The 21,934-nt window shown below is 39.5% G+C and overlaps 3 protein-coding genes across 4 annotated transcripts in view; all 3 read left to right on the top strand.

Annotated features, from left to right (window-relative positions):
- LOC140312341 (allantoinase, mitochondrial) overlaps positions 1 to 9,226 on the top strand; it is a 505,108-nt gene extending 495,882 nt beyond the window's left edge. Inside the window, exons 2-12 of one of the 2 annotated variants that reach the window (XM_072390144.1) lie at positions 3,577 to 3,766; positions 3,878 to 4,029; positions 4,635 to 4,749; positions 4,839 to 4,985; positions 6,512 to 6,557; positions 6,845 to 6,938; positions 7,044 to 7,230; positions 7,358 to 7,496; positions 8,053 to 8,225; positions 8,531 to 8,563; positions 8,664 to 9,226. In XM_072390144.1, the coding sequence (XP_072246245.1) occupies positions 3,620 to 3,766; positions 3,878 to 4,029; positions 4,635 to 4,749; positions 4,839 to 4,985; positions 6,512 to 6,557; positions 6,845 to 6,938; positions 7,044 to 7,230; positions 7,358 to 7,496; positions 8,053 to 8,225; positions 8,531 to 8,563; positions 8,664 to 8,822 (1,392 nt within the window). In that variant the 5' untranslated portion in view covers positions 3,577 to 3,619 and the 3' untranslated portion in view covers positions 8,823 to 9,226. Of the gene's footprint in view, positions 1 to 3,552; positions 3,767 to 3,877; positions 4,030 to 4,634; positions 4,750 to 4,838; positions 4,986 to 6,511; positions 6,558 to 6,844; positions 6,939 to 7,043; positions 7,231 to 7,357; positions 7,497 to 8,052; positions 8,226 to 8,530; positions 8,564 to 8,663 lie in introns of those variants that run through there. The other variant, XM_072390143.1, reaches the window with a different exon arrangement.
- A 1,952-nt stretch (positions 9,227 to 11,178) lies between these two features.
- Positions 11,179 to 14,582, top strand: agxta (alanine--glyoxylate and serine--pyruvate aminotransferase a). The gene is made up of 11 exons (XM_072390150.1): positions 11,179 to 11,459; positions 12,073 to 12,265; positions 12,650 to 12,714; positions 12,803 to 12,903; positions 12,985 to 13,055; positions 13,153 to 13,237; positions 13,316 to 13,414; positions 13,548 to 13,617; positions 14,036 to 14,131; positions 14,213 to 14,341; positions 14,436 to 14,582. Exons 1-11 carry the CDS (start codon positions 11,301 to 11,303, stop codon positions 14,541 to 14,543), a joined length of 1,176 nt encoding a protein of 391 aa, XP_072246251.1. The 5' UTR covers positions 11,179 to 11,300; the 3' UTR covers positions 14,544 to 14,582.
- A 4,466-nt stretch (positions 14,583 to 19,048) lies between these two features.
- Positions 19,049 to 21,934, top strand: part of dtymk (deoxythymidylate kinase (thymidylate kinase)) — a 284,610-nt gene continuing 281,724 nt past the window's right edge. The window contains exons 1-4 of the mRNA XM_072390154.1: positions 19,049 to 19,220; positions 19,356 to 19,464; positions 21,475 to 21,565; positions 21,687 to 21,884. Coding sequence (XP_072246255.1) covers positions 19,091 to 19,220; positions 19,356 to 19,464; positions 21,475 to 21,565; positions 21,687 to 21,884 — 528 coding nt within the window. The 5' untranslated portion in view covers positions 19,049 to 19,090. The remainder of the gene's footprint in view (positions 19,221 to 19,355; positions 19,465 to 21,474; positions 21,566 to 21,686; positions 21,885 to 21,934) is intronic.

Below are 21,934 nucleotides of genomic sequence, written 5' to 3' on the forward strand. Positions count from 1 at the left end.
TTTAACTACTTTAAGAAAGAAATGAGCTCATAATGCTTCATGTTGCTGTAGGGGAGGAACCCTGAATCTACTTAGGATGTCACAATCACATTTCTGTCTTATTTCGAAATCCCAGTTTATTTCCAGCTTGAAATAAACCTTACCTGGTATCGGGCTTCACCCACAATCAGTCTAATCATTTTCACTTGTGCTTCCCCATCATAAGCAGGTTATCCACATTCACCCTTTACTTATGCAATAAGTCCTCCAATAAAAAAAACGTATAAATTGTTCATGCAAACCCTTTAAGTTACACTAGAGAATTTGGCAGATTTTTTGGGCTCCCCCAACATTTGTGGGCTGTCATCAAAACAAATCTCCATGTGAGCCCTGCACATGTACAGCCATACACATGAATTAGTTTTCATGTTGAAGAGACCAAAAAAGAGCTATCATTATCCAACAAACCTGTCAAGTGGCAGCAAAGCTAAAAGGTGCAGTACAGGGCTGGGCACTCTCGGGCTGTTTCAGGTGCAGTGCTGTGCATAACAAAGGTCAGTGAAGTCAGAAGCAGAGTTTTGAGGTTGACAAACTTGTCATCCTGTAAAGTATCACCCCTATAACTGGCAGGAGGGAAATACCAGCTTGATTCAGTGTTTTCACATCACATCTAACATCACTCAAGTGTCAAAAACTTTTGTCACTACCTCGTTGGATTTAAGCAATACCATTACTTTGTCACGGTCAGAAATCAAAACTACTTGGTTAAGGTTTAAAAATATTTATTTAGGTTAAACCTAAAATTCATTAGACAGTGCAGCTGTTACTTTCATAAATACTGTTTTTATAGTTCACATGTAGTTGCTTTCTGGATCACGAGAAGTTGCATATTTTTCTAACACAACTGCAAATAGTTTTAGTCTACATAAGCAACAACCCCTGGGCTTGATAGGAGGATTACAACATCACTTTTGACTGGCGTATTAGCTGGTCGGCTTGCCTTTGCCTTCTTTGGTGTTTTAAGAGGGCCAGTTTAATTCCCAACGAGACTGTGCCTAGAAAAAGGATCAGTACCAACTGTTTGAGGGGAATGTATACATTCGCGTAAAAAGCTGCCAGTCAAGGTTTTTTTTTTTCTATCATTTTGGTGGGTGGTAGTCAGAGCTTGTTGGCTATGTGTTAGCTCTCAGGCTATTTACTGCATGCTCTTTCATATAGTAATAATTATCAATGTCAAAAGCAGCAAAGATAAGAAGTTCTTTAATTGATATGACAACATAGGTTGTTTGGTCATCTTCAAAATGACTTATAATGGCATCCCCTGTGAAATACTGCCCCTAAAAATGGCAGGAGGAAAACATTCCTCATATGGGTATTTTCACATTGGAGTAAACGTCATTCCTGAGTTTTTCCTTTCTCAAGCCACGGAAACCACACACAGAGGTTGGATGGTGAACGGAATGCACTTTCAATCTAACAACCACTTGAAATATATGCTCACGACCATTTAACAATAACAGTTTTTTTCACATCAGGTTATAACACAACATTTTACTAAAGTAACTTCACATACCAGTACTTGGTTAGATTTGGATATCAAAACTACTGCGTTAGGGCTGGTAAACCAAACTTTTTTTCAGCTTAAATACATTCCTTTTACACAAATTGCCATCACTTTCCTTGACACCATTTTGCTGGTTGCCTTGATTACATGGATGCAAATGCAATATGTTACAAAAAACTTTCACTTCCTGAATGGGTTGAGACAATAACATCCCTGGGTTGGGATTAGAAATTGATCCTGGTTAGGAGTAAAAACATTCTTTTATAATGCGACCTTTACCTTAATGGATGCCATTTTACGATTCTTAGTTTCAGCCTGCATGAGTATGCATTTCATAGGCTCATATTTGGGATAAGGGCTGTCTTGGAAAAGAGGGGTTAAGTGTCTCACTGTAATTTTTGACCAAATGTCACAGACAATTCATTCCGATCTCAGGAAATTGTGTCAACTTGTGAGAAAAGAGCATTATATGAAGCATACAATATATTTTTAAGGGTAATAAAAGATACGTATCAAAATTAGGCTTTGTTTGTTGTTCTCTTTGGATGTTAGCGACGTTTCATTCACTTTTTGTGCATTTGGCATATGTCGGCCTTTTCTCCCTGTTTCCCTTCCTTTAGAATGGCTTCTTGACAGCCACCCTTCCATGAAGACAATTTCTGACGAAGCTTCAGTGGTCAGTACATGGATCAACAGAAGGGCCAGATGCATCTCCTAGGTCTTGTGTCAGGCCTTTGCTGGATTTGTTCCTATTTCTCAAGGACATCGCTTTCATTGTTAAGTGGCTTTACAAACAAACACATTCTTTTGAAAAAGGTCAGATACAAGGACAGGATTGAAAAAGAATGAAGAGTTGCCAATGTTCAAAGAACTCTGTAAATCCTTCAGGAAGGGTCAAGAATAAATCCTTGAAAACAAAATAAAAATAAATCAGTTGTGGCTCAAGACTTTTGCACAGTGCTGTATTGCATGCATCCCCCAGGAGGAGCTGAAGAGTGCCAATGGGGAGAGGGATGTCTGGGTTTCTCTCCTGGACCTGTTGCCTCCACAACCCGACCTCGGCTAAGCTGATGAAAATTGATAAATTGATGGATGTATCGCATACAAACATTAAAACATCCAATTATATTTTGTAGGGACTAATGTTTGAACGATGTTGTGCTAAGAATTGTATCAAAATGTCGTTTGAAAAAAAAAAGAATAGACGAGTTCAAGTCCACAGTTGTTTGCAGTTTGTAGAGCTGTTAAAAGCTTCCTGTAAAAGACTGTGGTGGTGTCCACACAGCAATTTGTATTAAAATGAAATATGTAACTTGTTTTACTAACATAGATGGCATAATCTACCTCAAAATTCAACAAAATGTAATTTGCATTTCTCTTGCTTTGATCTATGGTCATTGTAATTATAGCATAATGTTCATGAGATAGGGAGCATATGTCTCTTTTAATAATAAAAAACAATGTTGTCATAAACAGCAGCAGTTCAGGGATACAAGAAGCCAGTAAGGTACTCTATTATTTTCATACAATCATTTTATTACAACATATCTTCTTTTAAAATGCAGACTTTCTATCAAGCTTTGGGGTGCAGCAAGCTGGGTTATCCTCGATATTCATTATGTCCCAGCTCCAAATGCACTAATTCTCAATAAATTCTGATTCTACTTCATAATCGAGAGCTCAAAATTTGCACAGTTTTTACAAAGTTACTGATGAAAGTTTTGTTTCATCCTGCAATAGTTACTGTAACAGCTTCTCCCAGTATGAAGAATTCTAATTATGTAATAACTTTTTCAATGACTTGATCATAACTTCTACCTTATTTCTATCTGATAACACGTTAAGCTTCTCCTCACATTGCAGACATACTAAAACACTGGAGCATACTCACAATGCTGTGCATGATAATCCAGCATGTTGCAAGGCCTCCAAAAAAGTCAATAAATGCTTATCCTTTGACCCGTACAGTGGGAGGTGGTGCCTCGGATCTCAGCCACTGTTCAGCCAAGATAATATCTGTAGGGAAGCGACAGAGTTTGGAGAGTTCATTGTACAGAGTGACACTCAGTGACAGAAATGGAGCCTGGATCGTTGGTGAGTGTTGTTATTAGTAAGAGGGTACTGGTTGGTGATGAAGTGTGTCCTGCTGCCATTGTAATAAAGGAAGGAAAAATACAACAAATACTCTCGACAAGCAGCCTTACTGAAGATGTTGGCTGTGAGGTAGGCTGGCTTTCTCTTTTTTCAGTTTGTAAAGTTAGAGCCAGAGCATTCACACTGTTTTTGCACAGGTTTCTGATTGATGGTGTTATACTGAAAGCACTTTTGATGCAGGTGTTTGATGCGGGTGAAAGCTTGGTGATGCCAGGCATTGTAGATTGCCATGTTCATGTGAATGAACCGGGCCGCACCTCCTGGGAGGGCTTCTGGACTGCCACCAGAGCTGCTGCAGCTGGAGGTGTGACAACAATTGTGGACATGCCCCTGTAAGTTGGACACTTCCTCACCGAAATGTCAGCTTGGTGCATTTGTGGTGTTGAGGAATACAGATACTTGGGAGTGTACCTTGACAGCAGATTGGACTAGAAATGCAACACTGAGGTTGTGTTCAATAAGGGACATAACATACTGTACTTCTTCAGTGTCTGCACCAATATGTTACATATCTTCTGTAAGTCTGTGGTGGAGGGTGCAGTATGCTTTTCAGCCATCTTTTGAGGCTGCAGCATCACAGCGAGTGACTCAAAGAAACTTAACAAACTGATTAAGAAAGTTGGCTCAGTGCTTGGGGACTGCTCTAGAGTCCCTTGAGCTGATTGTGTTATAAAGAATGCTGTTAATGAGTAAAGTTAATGAACATAAAAAACACTGCTCACCCTCTACATAACATAATGTTGAAGCAATGGAATGTGTTCAGTAAGAGGCTTCTTTTTCCAAATTTACTGCAACAATATATTTTTTCCCTCTGGGATAAATTTGCATTTTGTCAATTTAATTTCATTACGTTTATTTATTTTAATCTTATAATGGAATTAAAAGAAAGAGCTGCTGCTGACAACATAAGAAATGTTTCTGGTTCAAATTCATACAGAAACAGTATCCCTCCAACCACAACACTTGAAAACTTTCACGAGAAGCTAAAGGAAGCAACAGGGAAGTGTTTTGTGGACACAGCCTTCTGGGGAGGTGTGATACCTGGAAATCAGGTAAAGTAAAACTATTTTGATTAAATCTACACTATTGCAGTTCGGCTGTTTTGTACTGGGACCTGAGCATCAATGACATATTGTTCCAGCTTGAACTCCAACCCATGATCCAGGCCGGTGTGGCTGGTTTCAAGTGTTTCCTCATCCATAGTGGTGTTGATGAATTCCCCCACGTGGCTGACTGTGATCTCCACACTGCCATGAAGCAACTGCAAGGCACAGGAAGTGTCCTGCTGGTAACTCACAAACAGCAAAGCCTTGCACAGCTTCAAAAAATACAGTATTTCTGTACAACCTCAAATCAGAAGAGTTGGGATGAATAGAAAAGGCAATGATGAAAAAAGGCAGTGTTTTTTACACCTACTTTGACTTCTATGTCATTGCAGACATCATGAAAGTAACATTTTTCATGTTCGGTCTTGTTGACTTCATTTAATTTGTTAATATATATTCCCTTTTGCATTTAAGGCCTGCAACACAAACCAAAAAAAAAAAAATAGGGATAGTCAAGCTATAATCACTTTGTGATGTTGCTGCTCCTTCTCACAACACTTAAAATATGCTCCAGTATTAAGCAATCACTCTTATCTGGTATTATTTCAATAACACATCTTAAGCTTTACAACTGCATCAGGATGTCATCCTTGCGTTTTTATTTAAAATTCAACAGCATTCTCTATTGCGGTTACTGCAGACGTGCCCCAGTGCGGTACCCACACCCTCTTGTTTTGTAGTTATAGCTGTGTAATATGTGCAGAATGTGAATTTGGCTTGTTGAAAAATTAATTAACATCCCTGGAAAAGATGTCAACATGAAGGTAGCATATGTTGCTCAAAAATCTCAATGTACATGCTGCCATCACAGAGGTATAAATGAGCTTTGCCAAGAACATTGGATACAACCCGGCACACTCACACCTGGCTTTTGGACCTGTTACTGATAACACTGGATGGTATTTTTTTGCTTTGCACAGCATCCATTTCTTCTCCAAAGAAAAAAACGATCCGGGAAATCGATTGGTCTGACCAGAAAACACTGTGTGATGGTCCATTCCAGTCAACACTGCCTCTGCAAAGCTAACATAAGACTTCTTTTTAAAATAAGTAAAGTTTTACATGGTCTTTGTAAATGTAACAGTCATGCTCATGTTGTTATATCAGCTATGAATGATTTTTGACGTTGAGGCAATCAGATCTCACAGGTGTCGAGCTTAGGCTTGTGTTTGTTGCTCTTGTGCAACGGTTTAATGATATCATGTACTGTAGAGTGAGAAATATACAAATTCCTTCTTTTTTTGAGGAGTATTGTTTTCAAACATTTCAATGATTTTCTCACACATTTCTCGACAAACTGGAAGTCCTCTGCCCACATTTGCTCTTGAAACAAACTAAAAAACCAGCCTCTTGTGGATTCAAACTTTATACTAAATTATGAAGAATCTCTTGTTTGTATCACCTGTTTGAAAATCATTATTTTTTCCTGACTTTACTCCAAGCCCTCAAATGTACCTTTCCCAACCGTTTTTTTTAACTGTATTGCAGGTTTGAAATGCAAGGATGGAGGTACTATAATAAATTAAATACATATCTTGAGCTCATACAGTCTGCAATGAAATAAAAGACAAAGTTAATTAAAGAATCACTGCATAGATTTTTTTATTTCTTACTTTGGTCCAAACTTTTTGTGAATTGGGGTAGGAATTTTTGTTAATACCTGAATTATGTTTTACCCCCCCCCCCCCCCCCCCTTTCTCTTCTCCAGTTTCATGCAGAGAGGGATGTTCAGCAAACTTCAAAACAAACTGGCGGTAACAAATTTACATCGTTTTAAGTTGCTTTAAAATATTTCAAGGTTAGAAAATACTTTTTTGGCCAATGTCTCATAACTATAGCCTCGGGTTTATACTTTTTCTTTTGGTTTGTGTTTTAGAAAACTGTTGTAGATATAAACTGGAGGAAGTGTTTGTGCAAAACTCTTCAACTTTTTGTGTGCCTTCACAATGTTCGTCATGACACAGCATTGTTGAAACAATAAGAGAGGGATTTAAAAAAAAAAAAATGAAATGAGTTATTTTTACTCCCCTTCCCATGTTAGACCCTTGTCGCTACTCCACCTTTCTGCAGTCCAGGCCGGATGTCATGGAGATGGAGGCAATTCGCATTGTCACAGAACTTTGTCTGCAGTATCAGTGAGAACTACAGCAAACACATGCTCACACTTTCAGTATAGTTGATATTTCTGTCAAGGATTTGGATTATTTGTTTCAGTAAGAACTACATTTCTGTGTTCCCAGGGTGCGATGCCACATCGTTCACTTGTCCTCTGCAAAACCATTGAAACTCATTCATGAAGCTCAGCAGGCCGGAGCGCCCTTGACAGTGGAAACTACCCACCATTACTTGAGCCTGTGTGCAGAAAACATACCTGAGGGGGCCACACAGTTCAAGTGCTGCCCCCCAATCCGAGGCTCTATTAACCGAGTAAACAGTCTATAATGAAACATGGATACTAAGTTGATTATTTTTGGTCAACATAAAAAGACCACAAAACAAGGCAGTGCATATTTAGTCTCTGGTTACCAGCTGATTTTTTTCCCTGCCCCTCCAGGAGCAGTTATGGTCTGCGCTGAAAGCTGGACAGATTGACATGGTAGTGTCCGACCACTCTCCCTGCACACCTGATCTGAAGAAACTGGACAGTGGTGACTTCACACAGGCTTGGGGAGGGATTTCGTCACTGCAGTTTGGTAATGTCTCATGACATTTCTCAGCTACAGTCAGCTATCAAAACAAATCGTAACATTAAAGTGATTTGTGGTAGTTTGGCAACGGTCATGTTCAAACTCTTATCTGTTTCTAATACTTCACTGCCCATTTGCTTGCTGTAGAGGTTTTGTTTTTCATTCATATTCTGTGGGATTTGTTTCTACATGCATTATCTTCTATACTGCTCAGCTAGTACAGACTGTGGAAGAAATTAATTATTTAAAAGTGATTTGAAGGAGAATATATGCTAATATGGTTTATCTGTCATCCCTTCATCATCAGGAGGACAAAGTTCTCAGTGCAGTAAACAACGACTGAGTGTCAGTTTAAAGCAATCATTTACTATTTTGCTGCAGTGAGCAAGTGGTCAAAGTCTGACTCCGGAAAGACTACTGACAGATTCACAGTGTTTCAGCATCACCCCTGCAGAGAGAGAGACAATGAGTGCAATAGCAAAAAGCTGAAAAACCTTTTCAAATTTGACCAGTGTCGTTTCAATTCTTTGTGATCCAGCTAAGTGTTTTCACTATTTTTCAGGTTTGCCGCTGTTCTGGAGCTCAGCCAGTAAAAGAGGCTTTCAGTTGCCTGATGTTGTGAAGCTCCTCAGCCGAAATACAGCCCAACTGTGTAGCCTTGGCAACAGGAAGGGCAGCCTTGCCCCTGGCTTTGATGCAGACTTTGTCATATGGGATCCGGACAGAGATTTTGAGGTTAGTGTAAGGCAGTGTTTCTCAGTTCCGGTCCTCATGACCCACTGCCCTGCATGTTTTCGATGTTTCCCTCCTCCACCACACCTGATTCAAATGAATGGCTCCTTATCAGGCCACTGCAGAGCTTGATGATGAGCTGATCATTTGAATCAGGTGTGGTGGAGGAGGGAAACTTCGAAAACATGCAGGGCAGTGGGTCATGAGGACCGGAGTTGAGAAACACTGGTATAAGGAATCCATTCCTTTAGCAGTTATCAAAAGCTTAATCAGCTGTTGTTCATCTTTATATTTATATATTTATACAGATCGATGAAGCCAACATACACCATAAAAATAAGGTAAAAAAAATTATTAGGAAACATTTAAAGGAAAAAAAAATGGCAAAATGAGTCAAGCACAGATATTTGCATGACTGACTTAATGACTTTGTGTGTGCAGGTGACTCCTTACCTCGGCCACACACTACAGGGAGTGGTGCGTGCCACCATCCTGAGGGGACAGTTGGTGTATAGAGATGGAATCTTCTGCCCCGAACCTCTGGGGAAGCATCTCCTCATCACTCAAAGGGCAACTGTAAAGCAAGACAACAAGCTGTAACGATAACCCTCCCTAAATTTCCAATATTGTATTCTTAATTGGTCTAAAATCTAATAAAAATGCTTATTTTTCAATGTCTTTTATACCTAATTTAATTTTAATTGAACGTTGAACTCTTCCTGGTTCAGCAGATTGTTAAAACCAATTTTATAGCCATAATTGTGTCTTGAAATGGATTGTAAGGGGCAATTAAAAACTTAAATATTCAATCCAAAATTAAGAAAGTTGTTAAACCTGTATTGGCAGAAAAAAAGATTGTACCAAATATGTACCTATGCATGAATGAAGAGTCTAAAATAGGTTTCTTCTTGACCAAACAGAGTTCTTTGTCAAAGTGAATTGGGTATTTCAAGAAAAGTTCAGAAATTTTCAAGAAAGTAATAAAAACTTAAATCTGTGATTTATTTCTTTGAACAGTTATTGATCAAACTCAAGTCCAATGAAATTGGAAATTTGCATTGACCAACTTCATCATATTTAGAAAATGTTAACAAATTTAAAATTTGATGCCAGCCGCACACTCAAAAAACCGAGGAGAGGCATGTTTACCTCCGTGTTACATCACCGTTCCTTTCGATTCCACCTAACCCTTTGGCAAATGATTACACCACTCTTGCCAAATACACGATTTCAGAAGCTCAACAGTCCACGGTAGCGGTTGTCCAATTCTGCTCTTCATGATGCTCTATACATTCTAAATAGGAGGCCGATTTTGACTGCAGACAGGCCAGTCAAGCACACATGAGGCATGGCCGGAGGAGCAACACCGCTCTACTCAGCTTTAAGACTACGCAGGCAGACAGAGACAACACACAGAAAGGCAGTAGAGATGGAGGAGCATGATCGTGCTTATTAACAACATATAGTGTAATCCCAGACATATCACTGAGAGGGAGCATCTCTGCACCCCAGATGTTGAACTGTTGGCAGTGAGTTCTTTTCCATGTTGACATCTGAGGGTCCATCTGTGTTAACAGCCTATGCTGCCTGTGCACTCATTAACTAAGTTGTTGCTAGCATATTTTCAATAATAATTCATCCTACAGCAATATAAATTCCCTTTGGGGATTAATAAAGTATTATCAAATTGTATGAAATAAAACTCAACTCAATCAAAGAATCAGTGGTACCTTCAGATATGCGCATGTCATAGATGCACCATTATGAAGTCACAGATGCTGGCTTTCACAGATAACAGCCTGGGTGGTCTTTCTCATCTTTGGCACATAGAGTCAGATGTTGATTTTCTTTCCCACTACAGAGCACCCGTCCACTGTCTTGTGGTGCATCTGAGATGAGTTTGAGCCTAGAGAAACTATGTTTCTACACATGGTTTATATACGACTTCTTCCTAGTGTAAAAAAGTTTCAGGTGACATTTTCTTGATGCAGCAATGAACTGTTTTGAGTGAATATGGTTTTCCCAAGATACTCCTGAGCCCATGTGAATATATTGATCAGGGTGGCACAATGGCTTCTCATGCAATGCTGCCTGGGGGCTCGGAGGTCACATGTATTCAGTAGTGGTTTTCATCCTAGACCTCTTTACAATGAGATTTCCCCAGACTCCCTGAATCTTTTCACTACATTACGCACTGCAGATGTTGAAAGAACAAAATTCTTTGCAATCTTTTATATGCAGTGCTGACACTCTCACCTGCCACCAGTTGATCTGCTGATTGTAGAATCTGCCTGAATGCTTTTACTTGTAAATTCTGTGACCTTTTGTCTCTCTCTCCCTCTCCCCCAAATTATTCAAATACAATAAAGCTGAGAAGATATTGAAAATCATTTCCATGGACCTGCCTGTGAAACCATGACCCTCAGTGTTAATGCTTTTTTCAGGGAAGAAGAAGAAAAACAATTCAGTACCCTGACCTGTAGCCTATATCTGAGTAATTTGAGCCTCTCTGTCCAACAACATCAACCTACACAGTAAACTGTTTTTACTTTAAATAGCACTTACCGTTACCCTATATGAGTACACTACATTTGCAACCCTTTCCTGCTCTGCTGACTGTATCTTCAGTTACGCTGACTAAAATTTTAAGGACAGCTTCCCTTATGTGTTGGCTTTCTTCCAGAAGTAATGACATACAGCCTCCTGTTTCTGCACTCTACTTACAAAAAGCATGAAGCTTCAAACATAAATAAAGTTTCAAAACATGATTAATTACACTAATGTTATGCCATACTGAATAAAACAGAATTGCACTGGAGGAAGGGAATCATTGTTGTTTTGAGTAAGAACACAGCAGTGCAACAGTTAAGTATGATACACATGAGAGCCTTTAGTCAATTATTAACATTTGAGGACATGCTAGATGACTGTTTGCTTTTTAAAAAAATGGAAAAGCCGTGATCCCCTGATCTGAGGACCTCACTGGTCAGACAGAGGGGTGTGTCCAGCTGAGGGCATTACTTTTCCTCCTTCCACAGCTCTTTGGGCCTTTACTTTACTTGCCAAGCTGTAGAGAACATGTCACGGGTCTCCATACCACCACCACAATGCCTGCAGAAACCTATGGTGGTTCCCCATCGTCACATGTTTGGACCAGGACCATCCAATGTTCCTCCACGCATCCTGGAGGCTGGAGCCAAGCCTGTCATTGGACACATGCACCCAGAGATATTTGAGGTAACGCAGCTGGTTTAAAATAGATGGTGGAGCCCATCCACCATCTATGATGACTTAACAGAATATTATGTCAGTCTCCTCCTATACGGAATATTTTATTTTGTGGAGCGCTCGCTAATTGGAGTGGTTTAAACATGTTTATGATTATGTTTTTGAATTATTACCCAAAACATGAAATACCATCTTAAATTAAACTAGGACTGAATCTGGATAATGAATAAAACTTTAGATTTATATGATACACGAGGATAATCAGGTTAAATGCCATTCTTGCATAGAGGACTAGAACACTGCACATGATCCAGTTTTGTATTAGTGCATGTGATCATTCAATTTTAAATCATTATAGTGAGGTTATTGCTTCTAGATCGATGAGTTGTGTACATGTTTTAATTATATATTAAAAAAAAAAAAACAACAAACATTCATAGCTGAAAAGCTGACTTGGTAGAAATGTTTCCTTTTTTTTCTTGAAAACAACAATTATCAGTCATCAAACTGTAAATGAACTGATTGGACCAATCACAGCTTGCAGCTGACCATTATCAGTGTCAGAAAATCAATGTCCCTTTTAACAACAGCTTTCACTGAACTCAGATCATTTTCTTTACAGATAATGAGTGACATCAAAAGTGGAATCCAGTACATGTTCCAGACTGAAAGCAAGATGACTTTAGCTGTGAGCGGCACTGGCCACGTGGCCATGGAGTGTGCCATCTTTAACACTGTGGAGCCTGGGGACAGTGTGCTGATGGCAGTGAATGGTATCTGGGGAGAGCGGGCAGCAGATATGGCTGAGAGGATAGGTAAGGTTGCTGGTACTTTAAATTTCGAGTCAGAATTTCTATGTGAAGACCAAAATAAACGTGTAGAACTTTCCAAGATATGTGGTCAAGGTTGCCTTGAGCAAAGAAAAGACTGTTAAACAGTGCAGTTGAGGGGGACTTTCTTTTAGCTGTGGATTAATTCACAGATGCAGTCCTTTTGCACGGATTCAACTTTTATGCTGTTAGAAATGCTAAAGTATGGCTTGTGATGTTTCTAATATGAGGGAACTGAAGAATAAGATGCTTTCCTATGAGTCTTTGAACCGAATAATCAATTGCCACTCCTGTTCTATACTATCAGCATCAGTTCAGGCATAAAATAATTCTGAATTGATTTAAGAACATTAAGTGTCAATCCAACAGGGGCCAGAGTAAATACCATTGTGGCTCCACCTGGTGGCTACTTGACCAATGCAGACATTGAGAAGGTATCGTTTCCCAACACCGTAGCTGTGAAATCAATTAAAATCATATTCTTAATGCTGCAGCTCACAGAATCATGTCATCTCACCACAGGCTTTATCAAAACACAAGCCAGTGCTGTTCTTCCTTGCACATGGAGAATCTTCGACAGGAGTCTTGCATCCTTTAGATGGCATCGGACAGCTGTGCCACAAGTAAGACGCAGTGCTTAAGCTTCAGTCGTCACCTCAAGTGCAGACAGATGACTGCAGATGTGTTCTGGTGTGTGTCTGCAGGTATAACTGCCTGTTTCTTGTCGACTCTGTGGCTTCAATAGGAGGGACCCCTCTCTACATGGATCAGCAAGGTTTAACGATAAATCCAGCCAAATGTTTCCAAACATTTATGTGTTGATGGCGATACATATAAATGTCTTTTTTTTGGGGGAATGCTTGTACTTGCAGGGATTGACATCCTGTATACAGGCTCCCAAAAGGTTCTGAATGCCCCTCCGGGAACAGCACCCATTTCATTCAGTGAGAGGGCATGGTGAGAACTGTTTACTGTATATATTACATGCCTGCAACTGAGAGAATAATACGCATTTAAGGTACATTTTTTCTGCAGTAAAAAGGCATTCCATCGGAAAACAAAGCCTGTGTCATTCTTCTTGGATTTGAATTGGCTTGCAAACTACTGGGGATGTGATGACAAGCCATCAAGAGTGTAAGACATGTTTTTTCTCTCTCTTTTTTTCCCAGTAGAGAGAAATGTATCCATGTTTCAAACAGTCATCTCAGTTTAAGTGCACAGGCAAATCCTTTTGAGGAGCTCTGACTTCTTTATATCCTCTACACAGATATCACCACACGGGTCCAGTGACTGCTTTTTACTCCCTGAGGGAGAGCCTGGCTGTCCTTGTTGAAGAGGTGGGACATGTATTGGCGTGAACTGCGTTAATCTAGCATAAATCTGGAGTTTCCGCAGCACCTAAAGCAGGAGTCTAGTCATCAGATTTTGATCAAGGCGGGAACGTGAATCAATCATCGTTAACTAGCTCTTGTTATAAGGGCCTCTTCTAATTAAGTTCATTAATATGGAAAATATTTCAACCAATTCTGGGATTTATGGGCAAAATATTAACGTTCCCATCAGCCTCATTACTTAGGGTTTAGTGCTAATTAGTCAAACAGTATGTAATCAAACAAAAAAAGCACGGGGCCCTAACTTGGCTCTAGAACCGTGTTTAGTGTCTTGAAAATGTATACAATGAAAATAACCGGTATGTGTGAATTGCTTAGCAATGTTTTACTCTTTTTTTTCTAAATATCATTTTGTTCATGTAAGGGCCTGGAAAATTCATGGAAAAGACATCAGACCGTGGCAGAGTATTTCCACGCTGGCCTGGAGAGCATGGGTCTCAAACTTTTTGTCAAAGAAAAAGTGAGTTTAAAAAAAATTTGTGGAGGAATTTACATAAAGATGCTGATTCGTTAATATGAAATTATAAATGGTTTGCTACAGCACGCAAGACTGCCTACAGTAACCACAATTGTTGCTCCTCATGGATATGACTGGAAAGAGATCACAAGCTACATCATGAAAACTCACAATTTAGAGATTTCTGGAGGTCTGGGACCATCGGTTGGTTTGGTAAGAGAAAAATGGAGAACATGTGCCGCTAGTTAACAGCCAATCCCACTTTGTGTCTGCTTGGAAGTAAGCCAGTTGTTTTTGGTCTTTTCAGGTTTTGCGTGTGGGACTGATGGGATGCAACAGCAGCAAGGCTAACGTTGACATGGTGCTGGCGGCGCTGAAAGACGCTCTGAAACACTGTCACAAGAGCAAAGTGTAACATGTTTCTGTTTGATGATTAAACGCAACTGTGAGTCAATGTTGAGGAAGGAGGTGTGTAGAAATAAAGTATTATTCTTGGGAACTGCCTTGTGCAGCTCAGCTCATATATAAGCTTTCATTTGCACTTCTGCATGTAGCAGTAAACTAGATTTGCCAATAATACTTTTCAGACCAGGAACCTAGTGAATTTTACAACAATATTGTTTCTCTTTTCAGCGTATAGGCTCAAAAGGCCATGAAGATCACAGCCATTCAACACTGGTTTTTCAGCTCTGTCCCTCGGACACAAAGAATTCTCTGCATGCTTTCATATTATGTACCACAGGGTATCTTCGGGATGCTCGTTTTATGTCCACTCATGTTACTGATCTGTTGACAAATAATCGTATAAGTTGCAAATCTGAGCCATAGAAGTTGAAAATTAATGTCTTGTCACTTTTGTTCTAAACTGTCAGTTGCTGTTGGTTAGAGTTCATCATAAATAGAAGATGGTTAGCTTAGATATTATTGAAAACTTAGTTGGGTTAAAAGGATGAAAAAAAAACATTTAGCTTTAACATTATTAAATACATAGTTCCAAGTTTGTATTACATAGCCTAGACTAGACAAAACAGCGTATTAAAAACAGTGCAAATGTGCGCACCTTTGTACATTTTGCCCATTTGGGAAAACATACCTATTATTTGTTCTCTTGTGTGCCTGGGTTGTACACAGTATGTGAGTCACTGGGTAACTATAAAAAAACAAGTGGGAGCTGCTGTTATTGACAGTTGCTATCAGAGGAACAAAGATGTTTAAATTTGGCCTGAAATACATGCCAACTTAATAGACAAGAAGTCACTTCAAAATTAGACAACAGTACAGTTACGAAAGAAATAAAAATAAATAAAAGAAAATAAATCCTATATCAAAACCAGATGTTTCTTTTTGGAAATGTAAATATGGAGCGCACTTGCAGATCAGTTTATTTGCCTGGAAAGATGTGGGGTTAGTTTGTTCTTATATGTCAAATCATCAAATTTTCGGAAAGCAACAAAGTATAAGAGACAAACCGGTGAACAATAAATGACGCACTGCTACCAAGCTTGCTACAGTGAGTGCAGCAACATATCTGCCACAACTGGGATGCAGAGAGAAAGACTAACAGAACTGGGATTGAAAGAAAAAAAATATCTGTGCTGTGGTGAAATGAAACAAGGAGGAACACTTTCATACTTTTGTTTGTTGGTGAGGATTTGAAGATCTCTGGAAATACAAACCCAGAAAAAAGGCAGTATTACAACTGGAACGTTTCGAGCATGTAGATTTCTAAAAATGACAGCCTACATATTAACTTTAATTCTACATTAGATTCAATTGGATTTCTCAAAGTGTTCACAGACCTACTCACTCTCTTAATCATACCCTTGATCTTGTGCTGACTTAATGGCATTGAGAGTGAACAGTTAACAGTGTTCCCTCATAACCCTGTCTTATCTGACCATTTTTGGTAACTTTTGAGTTTACATTACTTGACTATACAGCTTCTGGGAAAAAAAAAAGATTCATAGTGGGTATCTAACAGAGAATGCTGTAACCAAATTGAAAAAGAATATTTTCATATAATTTCCTTCACTGCTATATTCAACAAAATTTGACTCTCTTGATGACAGTATTACAGTTTCAATGTTTACAACACTGGACAATGTTGCCCTTCTGAAAAGGAAGGTAATCAGTCAGAAGAGGTTGGCTCCTTGGTATAATTCACAGCTTTAAAGCAGACTGCAAGAAAGCTGAGAGAAAATGGCGTTCCTCTAATTTAGAAGAGTCTCAGTTAGTCTGGAAAGATAGTTTAATAACATATAAGAAAGCCCTAAGTAAAGTTAAAACTGCTTATTATTCATCATTAATTGAAGAGAATAAGAACAATCCCAGGTTTCTTTTCAGCACTGTAGCCAGACTGACAAAGAGTCCGAGCTCTGTTGAGCCATGTCTTCCTTTAACTCTCAGCAGTGATGATTTCATGAGCTTTTTTTTTACCAATAAAATTGGTAGAAGATTCATGGACTCCTTCCCACTATTATCACTGATGTATCATCAAGTAGAGCAGCTTTAGAAGTATCTTTAGAACCTGATTTGTATTTAGACAGCTTCTGTCCAGTCAAGCTCTCTGACACCAAGCTTGGACTGATGGCAACTTGTATTTTAGACCCAATCCCAACCAGACTGTTCAAGGTTTCCCCTTTATCAAATACTTCCATATTGGATTTGATCAATCTGTCTTTGTTGACAGGATACGTACCTCAGACTTTTAAGGTTGCTGTAATTAAACTTGTTGATTCAGAAGTGTTGGCTAATTATCTACCTATATCCAATCGCTCTTTTATGCTTAAGTTCTTGAGAAAATAGTTGTAGCTCAAATTTGTGATCATTTACATAGAAATAATCTGTTTGAAGAGTTTCAGTCAGGATTCAGAGTGCATCATAGCACAGAAACAGCACTGGTGAAAGTTACTAATGATCTCATCTTAGTCTCTGATAGCGGACTTGTGTCTGTGCTTGTCTTCTTGGATCTCAGTGCTGCATTTTATATAATTGATCACAGCATTCTGTTACAAAGACTTGAATATGTTATTGGGATTTAAGGAAATGCATTAGGCTGGTTTAAGTCTCCTCACCACATTGAGAAAATAGTTGCAACTCAACTTTGTGATCATTTACACCAAAATAATCTGTTTGAAGAGTTTCAGTCAGGATTCAGAGGGCATCATAGCACAGAAACGGCACTAGTGAAAGTTACAAATAATCTCCTCTTAGCCTCTGGTAGCTGCCTTGTCTGTGCGTGTCCTGTTGGATCTCAGTGCTGAATTTGATACAGTCAATCACAGCATTCTGTTACAAAGACTTGAATATGTTATTGGGATTTAAGGAAATGCATTAGGCTGGTTTAAGTCTTAGTATTTATCTGATAGATTCCAGTTTGTTCTTGTAAACAAAGAATCTTCCTCACACACCAGAGTAAGTCATGGAGTTCCACAGGGTTCTGTGCTTGGACTGATTAGTTTCAAATGCTTTAAATGCTTCCATTAGGTAACATTATCAGACAGCATGGCATAAATTTCCATTGCTATGCTGATGATACTCAGCTGTACTTATCCATGAAACCAATAGGTTGATCAGACTACAAGCCTGTCTTAAAGACATAAAGACCTGGATGACTCAGAACTGTCTGCTTCTAAATTCAGACAAAACTGAAGTCGTTATCTTTGGACTTGAGCACTTCAGGGAGAAATTGTCTAGCTATATAGATTTCCTTGGCTTCCAGTACTACAATGAGGAACCGTCAAGGTTTTTTTTTAACAAGAATTTATCATTTGATGCACATAAAACAGGTCTCTAGGACTACCTTCTTTCACCTTCATAATATAGTTAAAATCAGGAACATCCTGTCTCAGAGTGATGCAGAGAAACTAGTCCATGCATTTGTTACTTCAAGACTAGACTACCGTAATTATTTATTATGCATCCATCTGATCCAAAATGCTGCAGCCAGAATTCTGATATGATCTAACAGGAGAGATCATATTTCTCCAGTTTTAGCTTCTCTTCATTGGCCCCCTGTTAAATTCAGAAAATAATTTAAGATTCTTCTCCTCACATATAAAGCTCTTAATAACTAAGCTCCATCATATCTTAAAGATCTCATTGTTGGAGATTTTCCCAACAGATGACTTTGCTCTCAAACTACAGGTTGACTTGTGGTTCCCAGAGTTTCTAAAAGTAGAATGGGAGGCAGAGCCTTCAGTTATCAGGCCCTTCTCTTGTGGAACCAGTTGCCAGTATATGTCCGGGAAGCACACACCCTCTCTAACTTTAAGATTAGGCTCAAAACTTTCTTTTTTGATAAAGCTTGTAGTTACGGATGGCTCAGGTGACCCTGAAACATCCCATAGTTATACTGCTATAGGCCTAGACTGCTGGGGGAGCTCCCATGATGCACCTTTCCTCACTCTGTTATCTTTTTTCTTGATGTACATATCATATTATTGTTGTCTTTGACTTGAGTTTCCCTGTCTCATCAGGTCCCTGGTCTGTGGTTATGGTGTTTGTGGTCCCCTCTTTTCTGTCCTCTCAAACCCCAGCTCATCGAGGCGGATGGCTACCCTTCGTGAGTCTGGTTCTGATGGAGGTTTTTTTTCTTTCCACAGCTGCCTTGTACACTGGAGCCAGCTGTCGTTGTCTCGCCTCTTGAGAGGTGGTACATCCTGAGCAGGCCGCCCATCCCTCAGGGGGCGACAGAGCATCAAACAAATATCCGCGCTCACACACACTGTAGGGAAATTTAGGGTCACCGATTAACCTACGTTAATGTTTTAGGGCAGTGTGAGAAAACCGGAGTACGCGGAGATAACGCACGCTAAGAACATGCAAACAACACAGTATAACGCCGCCACCGTGCACGCCAAAGCGTCAGATAAAATGACCGGAATCACGTCAGAACATTTTCCGGAAATTCTGGTGTCAACTGCTTCAGTATATGGCGGGTAAATTCTGATAACAAGTTTCATGGCGTGTAAAAGAGGAGCTCTCATTGTGCTGGAGGGAGTGGACAAAGCGGGGAAAACGACGCAATGCAAGAAGCTGGTTAACGCACTGCTACAAAGCGGGCGTCCGGCGGAGATGATGCGATTCCCGGGTAAGCCACACTGTTCTCTGGAGTGTTTGCTGTTAACCGTTGGTTTAACAGTAGTCAGCGTATAGTTGTTCGGTGAAAAGAGATCTTCTGATATACGGTCTCACATTCAAATAACGCGCCGTTGTGTGCATGCAGACAGGACCACAACAATTGGACAGTTAATCAGCGCCTACCTGGAGAAGAAGAGTGATCTGGAGGACCACACGGTGCATCTGCTGTTCTCTGCCAACCGCTGGGAAATGGTGTAAGACTCTGCCTTTAAGCAGTGTGGAAATATACAGGATTACAATGTTTGGATAGTTACACGTAGTCGGCATGGCAGATGTACACCGTAGGAAATGCGATAGTGAAAGTTATTCTGTGCGAGAAGGAATGAACACCGGTAGTTGGAGCAATTTCACGCCAACTAGCCACCACAGCAAAACCAGATTTGGCGAGGACGTCGCGTGGACATCACATCCTGACGTAACGACACGTATTTGATCATAAACAAACACACAGAGCGCATTCGGTGCGCACACACTAACCAAATGCGTACTTCTACAGAACTACAGTAATGAAAAGTTCTTTACATTTACAACGATCAGTTTGAATTCTTACCTCTGTGCAGAACAGAATATTAGTTGGAACGCTCTCAGGTGGGCCCGTATGTTTGTGTTAAAAAGTTTGCAGTGGGCTTACTTTCACCACCTTTTAATCCATAGCTTGAGATCATTCTCACTTTCCCACTCTTTTTGATAAGTTTTCTTATATTTGCCCACTTCGGCATCCTCCTTCTCAGTCGACCTATAGCTGCAGATTGAGAGCATCACCTGTCAGTCTTCGTAGCCAATAGCTGCGTTTACTATGGAGACTTAACAGATGGAAATGGCCAATCACTGATGTACACAGGTCCGAGGGCATTGGAATTCACCCCTCATGATGACTGAGTATGTGTCTGGATTAAGTGTATTTCAATATGACATAAGATTAACTTAAAAACCGCCCAAATTATGACCACCAAATTTTACCTGTAAAATTAAAACCGCCCAAACTGGCAACACAACTCAACACAACTTTTCAGCATCATAATGTAGACCTAAGACCATCAGTCATTTATACTGAGTAAATTGTCCCCAGTAAATAAATAAGGGCCAGTTTTTCTTTAAACAACTTCCTTTCACGTGTTCAAAGTTTTCAATGATATCTGCAATTAAGAACAATTTATATATGAAGTTATGGGGATTTTAAAAAATGTCAACCATTTTGTCCTGTTGATATACAATATAATAATATTTATGCAATAAAGTTTTGAATAGTAATGAAGCGGTCTTTCAAAGAACTTCTCAGATATGGTATAGCAAGCTAGGAAAAAAGATAAATGAATTTAAAGAAAAATACCTGTGGAGTGGCACTTAGTTTTCACCTGATTCACTGTCATTGTGTGTGTTCAGAAGCCTGAGCCTCATCCACTGTCCCAGCATGTTTTTTGTTTTTTTTGTCCCCCTTATCTACTGGACTCAGGCACTGCAAAAGAAATACAATTGTTCAAAAATATTGAAATATTCTGGTAATGTTTGTTAAAAATGTTGGTAGGCTTTTTTATGTTGGGAACACAAAAAAATAACAGTGAGCAACAATCACTGTAGTCAAAGATGCTCAACTGGTGCCACTTTTCTTACTCCTGCCGTGGGTGACATGTACCTTTTTGTTATCTTGAACAATGGCGCATCTTTTATGAAAGCTGCTCTATGACCAGTTCTTAATGGATGCATAATGTGTTTGTGTCTCAATAATTTTCCTGAGAAAATGTGGAGGCCGTCAGTTACTTGGAAATAATTTAGCTTCTTTTAAAATAGCTATGATAGCTAAACCCATTTCTTCAGAAGATTGCAAGCGAGTATGTGCCAAGCAACCACAACCACAGATGGGTTGAGGACCGTGGAGGATTTTAAAAGAACCACACTATTAAATTAATTAGTGGTATTTTTTTTATTATAGGATCTTACCAATCAAATTGTTTAAATTGTCCTATTTTTCTCTGGTTGACCTTGTTAAATGTAGGTCTCCAGACATGGTGGTTTTGACAGTTTTCCTCTTTACTGTTGGTACTGTGTCCCTGTGATCCGGTGCCTACATGTCCAAGGTGTACTGTGCTTCTCACCCACTGGCAGCTGGGATAGGCTCCAGTCCCTTGCGATCCTGAATGGATTTAAGAGGGTATAGAAGACATCGGACATCTTATGGTCATAATTATATTTCTACTAACCCACAGGCCTTTGATGAAGAAGAAGCTGGAGCAGGGGATCACTCTGATTGTGGATAGGTATGCCTTCTCTGGAGTTGCTTTCACCAGCGCTAAGCAAGTGAGCGTTTGTTTTGTCACGTCAAACTTTGTATCCATCTATTAGTCTTTTCATGTGTATTTGAGGAGCAACAGATATTTTAATGTTTACTTTTTTTCTTTTCTTTTTTTTAACTCCTCAGGGTTTCTGTCTGGACTGGTGCATGAAACCTGATGTGGGACTACCGAAACCCGACCTTGTTATGTTTCTGCAGCTGAGCCCAGCTGAGGCTGCTCTGAGAGGTCAGTTTGGAGATGAGAGGTACGAGAATAAAGTTTTCCAAAAAGCTGTTCAGGAGAAGTTTGAGCAGCTGATGAAGGACCCGTCAATAAATTGGCAGGTATGACACCGTTTTGGATTCAGGTTTTTAGGTAATTTAAGGCCATGGTG

The sequence above is a fragment of the Leuresthes tenuis genome, unplaced genomic scaffold (assembly GCF_036924035.1).
Source record: "Leuresthes tenuis unplaced genomic scaffold, fLeuTen1.0.hap1 SCAF_7, whole genome shotgun sequence".
In the NCBI taxonomy this organism is placed as follows: Eukaryota; Metazoa; Chordata; class Actinopteri; order Atheriniformes; family Atherinopsidae; genus Leuresthes; species Leuresthes tenuis.

Excerpts from the sequence above, each read along its gene's own strand:
- agxta (XM_072390150.1), top strand. The coding sequence starts at position 11,301 with ATGTCACGGGTCTCCATACCACCACCACAATGCCTGCAGAAACCTATG. Across the intron at positions 12,904-12,984 it reads ATCGGACAGCTGTGCCACAA|GTATAACTGCCTGTTTCTTG; the intron begins GTAAGACGCAGT and ends GTGTGTCTGCAG. Across the intron at positions 13,238-13,315 it reads TCATTCAGTGAGAGGGCATG|TAAAAAGGCATTCCATCGGA; the intron begins GTGAGAACTGTT and ends TTTTTTCTGCAG.